This window comes from Miniopterus schreibersii (genome assembly GCF_964146895.1).
Source record: "Miniopterus schreibersii genome assembly, chromosome: 1".
NCBI classification, from domain to species: Eukaryota; Metazoa; Chordata; class Mammalia; order Chiroptera; family Miniopteridae; genus Miniopterus; species Miniopterus schreibersii.
The window spans coordinates 165058570-165071522 of NC_138101.1; the positions used below are offsets into that span (position 1 = coordinate 165058570).

Genomic DNA, 12953 nt, shown 5'->3' on the forward strand with positions numbered 1-12953 from the left:
ACAGTTCTCCACGAGGCTTGCTCCTCAGGAGCGCTGAACTCAGGGGCAAGGCTTGAAGCTCCCCCCCAATTATGTTTCCTGTAAGGAAAAGAGAGTTGCGTCACTGTGATTTTAAAATGACACTATAAAACTGCTTTAGGAAATACTTGAATTTACTTTCCCTGCTTTAAGTGGATTTGGAAAGGAAATAGTTTCCAGGGCACATACAGAAAATAGTTAATAACTCCATTTAGGGGCACTTATGTTTCAGGCTCAATAGCCACATTATCTCTAATCTTTATAACAATCCCACATGGTTGGATTTATTAACTGGTTGGGATTATTATTAAGTGCTCAGTTTTATAAAAGAAGAAGCTAAGACTCTGAGAGGTTGGTTAATGTAGACAAGGCCACCCAGCTCTCCAGGGCTGAAAGCAGGTTTCGCACCCAGCTCCACCTCCGTCCAAGCCCAGGCTCTGCCAGTGGCGAGTGGAGTTCTGACAACAACGAACACCCTGAGGAAGGTCCTGAGAAAGGTCCTGTGTCTTCAGATGCTCAAGAGAGCTGACAATCCTGATACACAACAACCTAAAGAGGAGCCAGCTGTCAGCCAAGTTCTTCCCGACCAGTCACCTCTAAATGTTACGAAAGCAGGTGTGTAAATAACTTTCCCCCTTATCGGGAGATAGTAAAGCCTGGTGAGTCTATTTACATAAATTTAAATAAAATAAGAGCCTGTCACCCTTGAGTTTATATGTGGGCCAAACCAACATAAAATGTTTTCATCCCTAATTAACATAGCCTTAGTTATTTTGTGTGTATTTTCCCCTTAAAGTGGAGAATTGCATTTTATATATGGCCAGCCATCCTTTTCAAGCATCTCTTCCCCTAAAAACTTTCCTTTCTCAGCCTTCCTTTAACCACCCCAACATTCTTTGCATTTTCAGATTTTAAAACCACCACCCAATACTTTCACCAGTACTTTCACCAATGCCGTGGTTGCTCAGCAGTATTAACACTAACACCCTGGAGGGTTAATCACCAGAGGGTGGTGAGTCAATGTGTATGACAATCCTTTTGGAAATAAGTCTCGGAACCTCAAGGTGGACATCTCTTTGCCACTTTGGACAGTTTATTGTTAACTATACTTACTCATAAGGCAATCTAAGTACATTCTGTGCTTTTATGCTTTTTGAATATGTAAACTTATGAGACAGTAAATAGGAAAGAACATTAATAACTTTCTGAACTACAGCTTAAAGCTGGGACGCAGGGAGCTGTTTGGAGAGCAGACATGTACTGGGTGCTGACACGTATCAGACACCACGCTGGGCACTGGAGACAAAGATCCCCAAGGTCCCCAAGATCGAACACACTGTGTATCAATGCACAGAGCCAGTTCTCCTGCCTCCTGCCCAGTGGGTTTCCTCCAGGAGGAAACTAGATGGGAGAACTTGGAGGGCTGGTGTTTAAATGATACTTTTTGCTTTTTAAAATACTTCACAAGGGTTTGTGAAAGAGAGAGGGCACATTTGGCATTTGAGGAAACAGATACAGAAAATTTAAATGACTGTTCAGAGTAAAAGAAAATTTGTTTTAGGCAATAAACGGGCGTAAGACCAGGTTCTCAACTCTGACTTGTATTCTTTCTATTTGCTGTACCACACTGTGGCTTCAGATTAGACAACTCTAATTATGTGGTTAAAGAAGTATAGACCAGCTTAAGAAAACCTAGTATCAAAATAGAAATATCTGTGTTTATGACAAGGTGAGGGAGGAAGGAAGGAGAGGACAAGAAGTATAACATTTTTTGCATCTAAAAATATTCTTCACTATAATGAGATTTCTTTTCGTACAGATTGTTTTGGAAACGCATCCATTTCTTGGAGTTCATACTCTTAAGTCCTCTCAACTCTTCTCTTGTAGAAATTTTGTGATGTTCATTCATTGGTATCTAAGTAACTCTTTGTACAAACAGAAACCCCTGGCACCTTAGATACATTCCCCAGCTCAACCACTGAATTTTTAGGCGTCTATTGAACCAAAAGATCTAAGTAGTTTCGTAAGGTCACCTTTAAGCTGCATGCATGCCGAAGATTGAATGAAGATTATAGTTACACCCCTATGCAGAAATCCTATCACTGTAAATAGCTTTCATGGGAATGGCTCATCGTCAGATATTAGTAGTGAGATATTACTGAGGCATCTAAAGTAAATCCACGTGTAGATTCTTATAAATAAAAAAATATTCATTTAAACATTCCCCCAGAACAAGAAATCCTTCACCTTAAACATCAACCTCTTTATTTTTCTACAGTATCATCTGACCTGATTTTCCCGGTAAGAGCATGAATTCTAGAGCTAGACCACCCGGGATCAGGCCCAGCCCCGCTGTGGACCACCTGCGAGACCTAGAGCCGGTCGCTCAGCCCCCTCACGCTGCATTTGTGTCATCTGCGACTTAGAAGCTAATTAGCTCCTAAAGTTGTGAGGATAGATCCACGTCGGCTTTCATTGTTATTGTCATGATAGTAATCGTCTCAGTGTATTCATTTTTCTGTTCGGATGGAAATTTCATTTATCGTATTGTATACTTTCCTGGGAACATGTAAGTTTACAGGTTCACTTAAGGCCTACCAATCAAGGAAAATCATCTTCTCAGCCACTCAGAGCCCTGAGCAACACTGCGGGGGGCTATTCAGGAAGCCAGTGCCTCCCGTGGCCAGGGCAGCCTCTTCCCACCACGTCACGCCCCGTCTCATGGGACAGTCCCTAAGGAGACAGCATGTGGTGCAGGGCAGGGCAGGATTGCGTTCCAATCTGGATCCTACCCTTTTTGGCTGGGTGAAACCAGGAAAATTACTTCCTGTGTTGGTCTGGGTTTTTTGTTTTGTTTTAGTGTTGTTTTTTATTTTGAGGTAATTGTAGATTCACAGTCAGTTGTAAGAAACAGCACACAGAGATCTCAAAGTCTTTACCACTTTCCCTCAGTAAGATCTTGCACATCTATTGTACAATAGCACAATTTGCTATTCACACTGAGAAAGTCAAGCTCTGAAACTTCTGTCACCACAATTATCCCTCACGTTGCCTTTTCCCCCACCTCTGTCCCTGGTCGTGAACAAGTTTTTCTGTGGACCTACGTGCCTGCTTTTCTTGGGGAAATACCTAGAATTGAAATGGCTTGGCTGGATAGTGAATGAATGTTGAACTTTCTAAGTTTCTGCCCGCGGTGTGGTTTTCCGAAATGGCTCCCCATGTTGCATGCTGAGCAGCGCTGTCTGAGGGTTCCACATCAGGCCAGCACTTGGTGCCGTCATTGTTTTTAATAGTAGGAAAACACACATAACGTAATGTGCATGGCGGCTCAAAGACGGGACTCCTTAAAAGCGTTATAAAATCAATGGCAGATAAGACTTTGTGGACTAAGTATCCTGAAATTCTCTCCTGCTGTGGACGGGATAGACCTAGATTCCCACTGCTAACTGAAGTTATTTCCTTTCTATGTTCCATTCTTTAGTTTTATAATCTGCTTCACTCGTATCTTTGATCTACCATCTGTGCCACAGCTTCATTTTGCCTGTGTGACAGGAACAGTCTACAAAATACTGTCTGGTGCATAGTAGGGACCTAATTAAAATTTGCTGAATAAAAATGCCAGTTCTGCACCAGGAGAGGCCTTCAGTGCATTAGCCGTTCTCTGGTATTCATGGCCCTGACTCAGTCCAAAGGCGACTGCTCAGGAATCATAGGAATAGGTGTTTTATACAATACCTACTGGGACATTGGCCTCTCAGGCAAAAACCCTGCAGTCAGATGTGAATTCACAGGAAAAGATTCTTTGTCCCTGCTTGTACTAAATGTTCATGAAAGTAATGGAAATTAATTATTTATTGAGGAATGACTTCCTGTAACAGACTGTAGATATCAAGTTAAGTGAGCACAGTCCTTTCCCCAGGTATCAATTCCAGACAGGAAAACAGAAATATAAGTAATTAGCAGTGAGTGTGGCAACTCTTAATACAAACTACTAAGTGTGGTATTATATTAAGTTATTTGCATTTTGGAGAGTTATATATGGAAAGGCCAACAACTAAAGAATATTTCTTCAGGTTTTCTGTAGTTTGGCTCCACCACTACTCTCTTAATATCAAGTATAAATAGTTTGATTAAAGGAGAGTGCATATGTGTAAATCTAACACACGCACACACACACGCACACACATACACACACTGCATTGTTTCAAGTTGGGAAGACAAGACTTAGCTTTCAGTGTGACATGAACCACCCCTGCCTGGGTGGCCCAGGTGGTTGGAGCGTCGTCCTGTACACCAAAAGGCTGCGGGTTCAATTTCCGGCCAAGGCGCACACCGAGGTGGCGGGTAGGTTGGGGCACGTACAGGGGGCCATTGATGTTTCTCTCTCTCCCTCTCTCTCTCTCTCCCCCTGCCCCTCTCTAAAAATCAGTAAATCATATCCTCAGGTGAGGACCCCCCGCACTCTTTCAGAGTGTCACATTATTCTATATTGCCACTAGCAACGTGCAAGCACTGGCTGCTTCACAGCTTCAGCGGGGTGTGCTTTCACGTTAGCCACCTTGGTGGTGTATGGAAGTACTGCACTGCTGAACTGGCATCTCTGATAACCAAGGAAGATGAAAGAATGTCTGACTACTTGGATGTTACCTTCCGTGGAGTGCCTGTTCAAAATCTTTTGGCCATTTTTCTATTGGGCTGTTTGCCTTTTTCTTAAATTCTTTTAATCTTCTGGGGAGGTCTTTTGTAGATACATGCAGTGCAAGCTTCTTTTCCGCTCTGCGCCTGATCTTCTCATTCTCATAAAGGTGTCCTTAAATGAACGAGCATGTTCATTTCAGTTAAGTCCATCTTACCAACCTCTTTATAGTCAAAGGCTTTTCTATTTAGGAAATCTTTGCTTACCCCAAGTTCATGAAGATACTTTTCTTTCCTTTTAAATACGTCTTTATTGATTTCAGAGAGGAAGGGAGGGAGAGGGAGAGAAACATCAATGAGGAGTCCGTGACTGGCTGTCTTCTGCATGTGCCCTGCCCCGGAATGGAACTGCTCTCTCTTGGGTAAGTTGATGCTCAACTGCTGAGCCAGGACGGCTGGCGATAACTTTCTTTTTAAAAGCTTTATAGTTTTATATATTTTAGATTTACAATCTATTGGGTATTTATATTTATTTAATTTTTATATATATATATCTTTATTGATTTCAGAGAGAGGAAAGGAAGGGGAGAAAGAGATATAGAAACATCAATGATAAGAGTCATTGATTGGCTGCCTAGCCCCCAACCCGGGCATGTGCCCTGACCGGGAATCGAACCCCGATCTCCTGGATCCTAGGTCGATGCTCAACTGCTGAGCCACGCCCGGCTGGGTGGGTATTTACATTTAATATGTGAGGTAGTAAAGATTCATTTTTCATTATTTTCAATAAAATTTATTGAAGACTCTTTTCCTTCACTCCACTGCACTGTATCTGTCATACATAAGGTGACGACGTGTGGGCCTGTTTCAGGACTCTTAGTGTGTTTGTCTATGTCAGTGTCACACTGTCTTAATTGCTGTGGCAGCTTTATCATAACCCTTGAAATCTGGTAGCGTAAGACTCCCAGGTTTTTCTTATTCAAAACTGCCTTGACTATTCCTGTCCCTGCACATTTCATATAATTTTAGAATCAGCTTATCAATTTCCATAAAATATCTGCGAGCATCACACTGAATCTTTAAATCAACTGGCATCATTATATCAAATCTTCAAACTCATTAACATAGTTTGTTAACATAATGACATAATCTGTTATTTAAGTCTTTAATTTCTTTCAGTGATGTCTTGTAGTTTAAATATAGAGATTTTGTATTTCGTTTTATTTCTCCTTAGGTATTTGATGATTTCCTATATTGTAAATGGTATCTTTAAAAAAAAGTTATCAGTTATATGCATAGTTTTTTGTTGTTAATCCTCGCCTGAGGATATTTTTTCCACTGCTTTTTAGAAAGAATGGGAGGGAGGGAGGGAGGGAGGGAGGGAGGGAGGGAGGGAGGGAGGGAGGGAGGGAGGGAAATATCGATGTGAGAGAAGCACATTGATTGGTTGCGTCCTGCACACGCCCCGACTGAGCGGGGGATGGACCTGCAACCAGGTATGTGCCCTTGACTGGGAATCGAACCCGTGATCCTTCAGTGCAAGGGCTAACGTTCTACTAAGCCACAAAAGGGCAAGGCTAATTTTTTATGTTGACAGTGCACCAAGCTGCTTCCCCAAATTCACTTAAAATTTCTAATAGTTTACTTGCAAATAATGTCATTTTTATTCCTTTCCAAATCTTCTATCTTTTCTTTTTCTTAGGTGTCTTGTTTTATTGGACTAGGACCTTCAGGACAATGAATAACAAGTGGTGAGATTGAGAATATTAGACTCATTCCTGATGTCAATATAGATTTTTAATAAATGTTTCTTACTCTCCGAAGTAAGGTCCACTGGGAACAGTTTAAAATTCTCAGTAAAACCTAAAATGATCTCTTCTGCTAGGGTTGTTATGGGAGTTTCTTGGACCTTTGACACAAGATGCCAGTCATTTCTCTAATGAAAAAACATGTAAGGAACTTGAAAAAGAGCAAAATTTTAAAAGCCCCATAAGTCTGCCAACATGTAACATACTGAAAGGAACTCAAGAATGAAAATGTACCTTTTGCCCTTAATTAACTACTTGGTGACAAAGGAGCCTTTTTTTTTCTCTTAGAATGAGCAAGAAACTTTAATTCACATCTCACTTAACTCTAACACCCATGGGAAGTGACCGTTATTTTCAGTCGACAGGTAAGGAAGTGGAGGCCTAGACGCCCTAGGGAGCTAAGGTGAGTGCTAAATGCTAAGTCGTTTTGCTAGGCGGCAACGGAGTGTTAGTTACATCAACGTGTAATGTAGACTTGCTATAGAAATTCTGAAAAGCAGAAAACAGTTCGGGCTTAGTGCTGTCACGTAAAAGTTGTATCTTGAACTGAGTGCTTCGAGTGAAGTAAAGAACTTAAATTTTGGGTGAAAAATCAGAATTTCAGGATGGGAGAGCCATTATGAGGCAAGCACTGAGGGTGGGATGATCATGGCCTCTCCGTGCCAGTGTTCCGGGGTGATGGGGGGCAGTGGGAGAGAAGGCTGCATGGGAGGCTTAGCCAAACAAAAGTACTTTGATGAAAATGCTCTCTCTCACAAGACCTTCTGGATTTACTTATCCAGTCCCTCCCCCACCCCAATTACTTTGTCTCCTTCCACGTTATGCATACATGAGCTATAATCAATATTTATTGCCTAGTATGTGTAAGGTACATAGTAAGAAGCTGGACTTATATGTTTGTTCATGCTATTTGTCCTGTAACGAATGTTTTTCTTAAAATTTTTTTACATGATAGAAATCAAAGGTAGGCATGCACATAACCAAAGTCCTGTAAGAGTTGCCACCAAAAAACCATGCCCTCCCATTTCTCTCCTCCCAAAAACACTTTTCCTTCTTTTAGCTGACTATTTCCTTGTCACTAAATAAGTTGTTTTTGGTTTTTTTTTTAACAATAAACACCCTTATTACATGAGCTCAGATAGGAGGGAATTTATAAATCCGCAGATAGGATTTGCCTTTCGGGGCCTTGATTTCCCTCAGACAGAACTCCAGCTCCTTACCCTCCAGCACGTGGCCCTCTGTGGCCGCGGGGCCTGGCCTGAAGCGCTGCACGCCAGAGTCTTGCCCGCTGGAACTGCTCCGTGAGAAGGCTGCTGATTCTGGCTTTTTCATCGTATTTCTTCTGAATTTTCTTTGACCGTTTTTGTTTAAAGTCTCTTCCTTCTCAGGAGTCAGCCTGGCCCCCTTCTTGCGGCCCAGGGGCAGCGCCTAGTGGGACTCGTACCATTGTCTGTGTGGCGTGTCAGTGAGCAGGGTACAGTTCTTTATTTGGGGCGTGGTGGGGACCAGGTCACTGTCGGATGCATTGTAGACATCAGTAATCCTTGTTTTGCACGTACAACACTCTGAGCCCCCGAAGTTGCCCATGTCCAGCCTCAAGGCACAGAGCCTTCTTGTTGCCTCCTCACGTGAGCTGTGTACGCGGTGGTGCCAACCTTGATGCTGGCAGCAGGGCACCGCGGCTCATGCTTTCGCTCCTTGTGGTGGGGCTTTCTCTTGCTCCAGGTCTTGCGGTGCTTGTGCCAGTTGTCCCGAGATGCCCAGCCCACAGCTCAGCTTCAGCTAGAAAGGGCTACTTCTTGATTTTTAATTTTTTGGTATCACCCATTGATTTTCTACTGTGGAAGATGAGGACTTATAGAAAACTTGCCTACCTCAGCTCCAAAACACTATGTTCTCTCCCAATATAATTATGCTGCAATTTTGATTAGATTAATATTTACTGTTAACATTATGCCATTCAATCACGGGTCATAGTTTACTTTTTTTTTCTAATACAACATTTTGCTTTCCTGGAGTTAATAACGGCCAGTTTTCTGTTTGATTTCAACCTTAGATCTAAGTTTTTGCTTAGAAACGAAGTTTTGTTCATGCTGTTTGTCCTGTAACAAATGTTTTTACTTAAAATTTTTTGAACTGGTTGAACCCTTGGGGCTTGAAGAACATCCCCTCCACCCACCTCTGATTTTAGCCACAGAGGAAGTGGGTAGTTCAGCCTCAGCTCAGATTTAGCCACTCTTTCAGCTTTCTGCCTCAGGGCGTTCGCTGATACTTAAGGAGCCCACTCGGGATAGGTTCTGTGGAAGGTAAAGGTTTCAAGACCCTGCGTAACTAAAAATGTTTTCATAATATTCTCAAGGTCCATCCATGTTGTCGTAAATTGGCAGTATTTCGACTTTTCTTATGGCTGAGTATTATTTCATTGTGTAATATGTACCAAATCATGTTTATCCAATCCTCTATTGCAGGATACATGCGACACCTGTATGATCCTATAAACCAATGTCACCCCAATAAACTTAATTTTTAAAAGTTTTCATTTTACTCTTAGGTTTGATAGTTTATTTGGATCCAGAACTTTAGGCTGGAACTTCCTTTCAGAATATTGAGGGCACTGCTTCTGCTGAAATCTGAAGCCACTCTGAGTCTCATTCCTTGGTATTTGACCTACCTTTTTCCTTTGGAAACACAGCAGATCTTCTCTTTGACCCATGCCCCTCAAATTTCATAATAATGTGCTTTGGTGTAGGTGTTTTTTTTTCATCCAGTGTTCTTTCAATCTAGAATCTGAAGTTCTTTAGTACTGGAAAAATTTCTTGTAATACTGTGACTTCTCGTTCTTTCTCTGTTTGGATATCTGGGAGATGGCTATTGGGCCTCCTGGGCTCTTATAATTTTCTTTCTTTTTCTCTCCAATATTTCTATTTCTTTTTGTTTGATTTTCTGAGAAATTCAACTTTACATTCTAAACTTTCTTTTGAATTATTAAAGTTTGCTATCATACTTTCCTAGAGCTTTTTTTTTGGAAAGCTCCTTTTTTTAGTATCCTACTCTTGATTCATAGTTTTAACATTTTTCTGAAGATATTTTTTTCTTGACACTTTCATCCTGCATAGTCTGTTTCTCTAAGTGCTTCCCTTCCCCAATTGTCTTCTCTCTTTCATAGTAGAGGATTTCCTCAGATGTTTTATAACACCTGGTTTTTAATCATTTTTTAAAAATATGTCTTTATTGATTTCAGAGAGAGGGAGGGAGAGAGAGAGAGACAGAGATAGAAACATCAATGATGAGAGAATCATTGATCAGCTGCCTCCTGCACGCCCCCACTGGGGATCGAACCTGCAACCCGGGCATGTGCCCTGACTGGGAATCAAACCCTGACCTCCTGGTTCATGGGTCAATGCTCAACCACTGAGCCACGCCCTCTGGGCTGTTTAGTAATTTTTAATAGCATAGAACTAAAAGACTACCACTATGCTCTGGATGCATGGGGTGGTGGGGGTTTGTCAACTGTGATGTTCGCTGTACAGTTACCTAGCTGGGCAGTTTAGCTAGGACATCTCTGGTGTCAGGATCTATGTAGGCCTTTCCACTTGCACTGGCCGGACTGCACAGAGAAGACTCTTCCAATATCATTAGGATGGGAAGATCTGGCTGCCAGGATCAGTGAGAAGACACTGGTCTTTGTATCCAGTATGGAGATACTTCATTTTGAGTATGGTCCCCTGGCATCTATTACATCTATCTAGTGTCCTTCCATCCAGAGGCCCCATTTAACATACCCAAAATAAATGGCCGCACACTTACTGAAATCATATCATATGTGCATTTTTAAAGGACAATACTTTATTTGCATAACATTTTATTGTTTGCATATTGCATAGTGAAAAGAACAGAGTCACAAGACTCACAGTCTGGTTCAACCCCTAACTTGCCATGTGAATCGGGTCTATTAACCTTGCTAACCTCTTAATTCCCCATCTGAAAAAGAGATGAAAATACCTATTTTACAGAATTGCTAAAGGCCAAACGAGATAGTTATACTATTTCCCTCTTAAGTAACTGCTCGAAATACATCTATACTTTGCTGTTGCTAATTCCGTCTTCATCATGTCAATGCCAACTGTCCTCAGTGAACGCATTAAGATACCAGGTATCAACGTGACACTTTAGTTTTGAATACTAAAAATAGCACAAGAGAAGCAAACTAAAAAATGGCCTGATTATTTCCTATTTTTACAATATTGGTTTTTATAATACTTACACTATCCCATCAGGAATTCAATTTCACTTAAAACTTTTTTCTTAAACCTACTCAAAATGAATACCTACGTATGTGAAAAACCCAAGATTACACATGTAGTTGCTTTACAGTTTCCCGTCTGGTATAGTAAATTACATATCATGGGCAGTTAAATACTCCCTCCCCCCCCCACATTAGGGATGATAATATATATGAAGATTAATTTCTTATGCATTATCCCTAATGTAAAAAAAAATCACAGGTATATTACACTGCTTGTCAAGAATACATACACATGGTAGTCACATCTACATACATACCTCTTCTAACAACAGTTCAACCATTATCAATATCTTCTGTATGATGCCTTACAGCTATTTGTAGTTGCAAACACAAAACTCCCTTTAAGGCAATTCTGGATAATATTGTTTTATAAAATACTTGTGTTAAACAAAATTGCATATATGTATTGAACCTCCAAACACAATGCTTTTAAACCCCTCTTACTACTCTTAAAAGGTAAACAAAATTTTTATACATTATAAAAAAATGTAAGCTGCTCTGCAACCCTCCTTTGCTAAAAGTTAGATAACATTACACCACTCCAGCAAGAGATTAATAAATAAGGATTAAATATTCTATTTTACAAAAACATACAGAATGGCCAATGTAAAAGTGAAAGGCTTATTTGATAATTTCTTTATAAAATCATGTTCATTAAGAAGGAATAAAACATGGTATAAAATGAGAAAAATGTCACTAAATTTATCTCTGAAGATAATCACGAGTTATTACCTAAAAATATCATGGCACCCTTGTTACAAACATTATTTTTTTAAAAAAAGACTGGGCTTCCTGCAACTATAGGACTATTTATCTCATAGCTTTTATTAAGCAAACTTGATATAACCACCACACAGTGGCAAGAGATAAAACAGCTGTTTCCAGCTACAGAAAATATTGAATTCTACCTTAAAGTACAGATCATTTGAGATATAACCCATAACAGTTAAAGCAAATCATAGTGTAGTTTGTACTGAATTTCCTTAAGATATTTTTGCTTCCAATGGAATATATTCATTTTCCTGTCATGTGAGATCAGTTTCTATTGCTTAGTAACTATTTTCATGTCCAGCCAAGATGTAAAGATTGCTGTGTGCAGTAGGATTTTCTGTTGGCCTACTTTCCAAAACGACAACCCTGCAATTAAACCAAAACAAAAGGTTTGTGTAAGAGTAAAGACAGAGATTGCATACTTTAAATACTAACATCAAACCAGGAAAGAATACCTTTGTTTACATTCTCATAAGATTACATAAAGATCACAGATGTACAGTTAAGTTCAGCTTTACATTTTATAACTTAAAAACAAAACTGAGTAAGAATTGATGAATTTATAAATATAAAATACTGAAAACATTTCAGGACAGTCTCATTCTCTTGCTCCAACTAAAAACAAGCAGGCTTACTATGTGCCAGGGAAAGATATCAACAGCTTTAGGAAACACACTAAGAAGGGGGTGGAAGAAAGGCTGAGGGAATGACACAGGATTTCTAGGACATACCTATTCAAACTGTTCTTCAAGGTACTTGGAAAAAACCAAAATTTTTAAAAAGTATGAAGTGGGGCCAACTCCTTTGTTCATAGAACAAAGGCAGGGAAAAAGTTCAAAGGACCAGTAGAAAGAAAAATTAAGAAAGTGCTATACCATAGGCTTTACACTGTAGTTGAGGGGTTTGAGAACAGGGGTAAAAAAATAATGTACCCATGAAGAGAAAAAAAGTCTTGGAGGGGAAACTGCATAAACACTTTGTATTTTTCTAGTGTATAAGCTTTCTACAGCTAGCATATTATTGCTTTTGTAACAGAAACAATAAAAAGTAGTATGTACTTCATATTATGTATTACAGGAAGGTAGGAGGGGAAAATAAAATGATCTATAACCCAGCTGCCTAGTTAACCATTATTAGTATTTTGACATTCTTAGGGATTTTTGTCTAGAACCAAATATCTATATTTAAACAATACAATTTTTAAAATCACTTTAACAAATTAAGAGAAAATAAAAAGATATATATCTTAAAATCAAAGAGATGCTCAAGTAAGATAATCAGAACAAGGCAATGCTATGGAAAAAAAAAGTTTTTTAGGGTAAATAGTTGACAGAATGGAGAAAGACAAACGGAACAGCTGAAGAAGAAAATTTGGAGGTGGGGTGGGGGAAGGAAACAAGTAACTAAGGGAAATG

The 12953-nt window shown here is 39.9% G+C and overlaps 1 protein-coding gene and 1 pseudogene across 5 annotated transcripts in view; both read right to left on the minus strand.

Moving 5' to 3' along the window:
- Positions 1-7595: 7595 nt before the first annotated feature.
- LOC308552057 (small ribosomal subunit protein eS8 pseudogene) lies at positions 7596-9190 on the minus strand (annotated as a pseudogene). The gene is made up of 2 exons: positions 9133-9190; positions 7596-8232 (listed from the first exon to the last, which is right to left on the minus strand). The product of its transcript is annotated as a small ribosomal subunit protein eS8 pseudogene (transcript).
- Positions 9191-10272: 1082 nt separating this feature from the next.
- MAP4K5 (mitogen-activated protein kinase kinase kinase kinase 5) overlaps positions 10273-12953 on the minus strand; it is a 93195-nt gene continuing 90514 nt past the window's right edge. For 3 of the 4 annotated variants that reach the window (XM_081116249.1, XM_081116250.1, XM_081116252.1), the window contains exon 32: positions 10275-11904. In XM_081116249.1, the coding sequence (XP_080972375.1) occupies positions 11817-11904 (88 nt within the window). In that variant the 3' untranslated portion in view covers positions 10275-11816. Of the gene's footprint in view, positions 11905-12953 lie in introns of all 4 variants that reach the window. The other variant, XM_081116251.1, reaches the window with a different exon arrangement.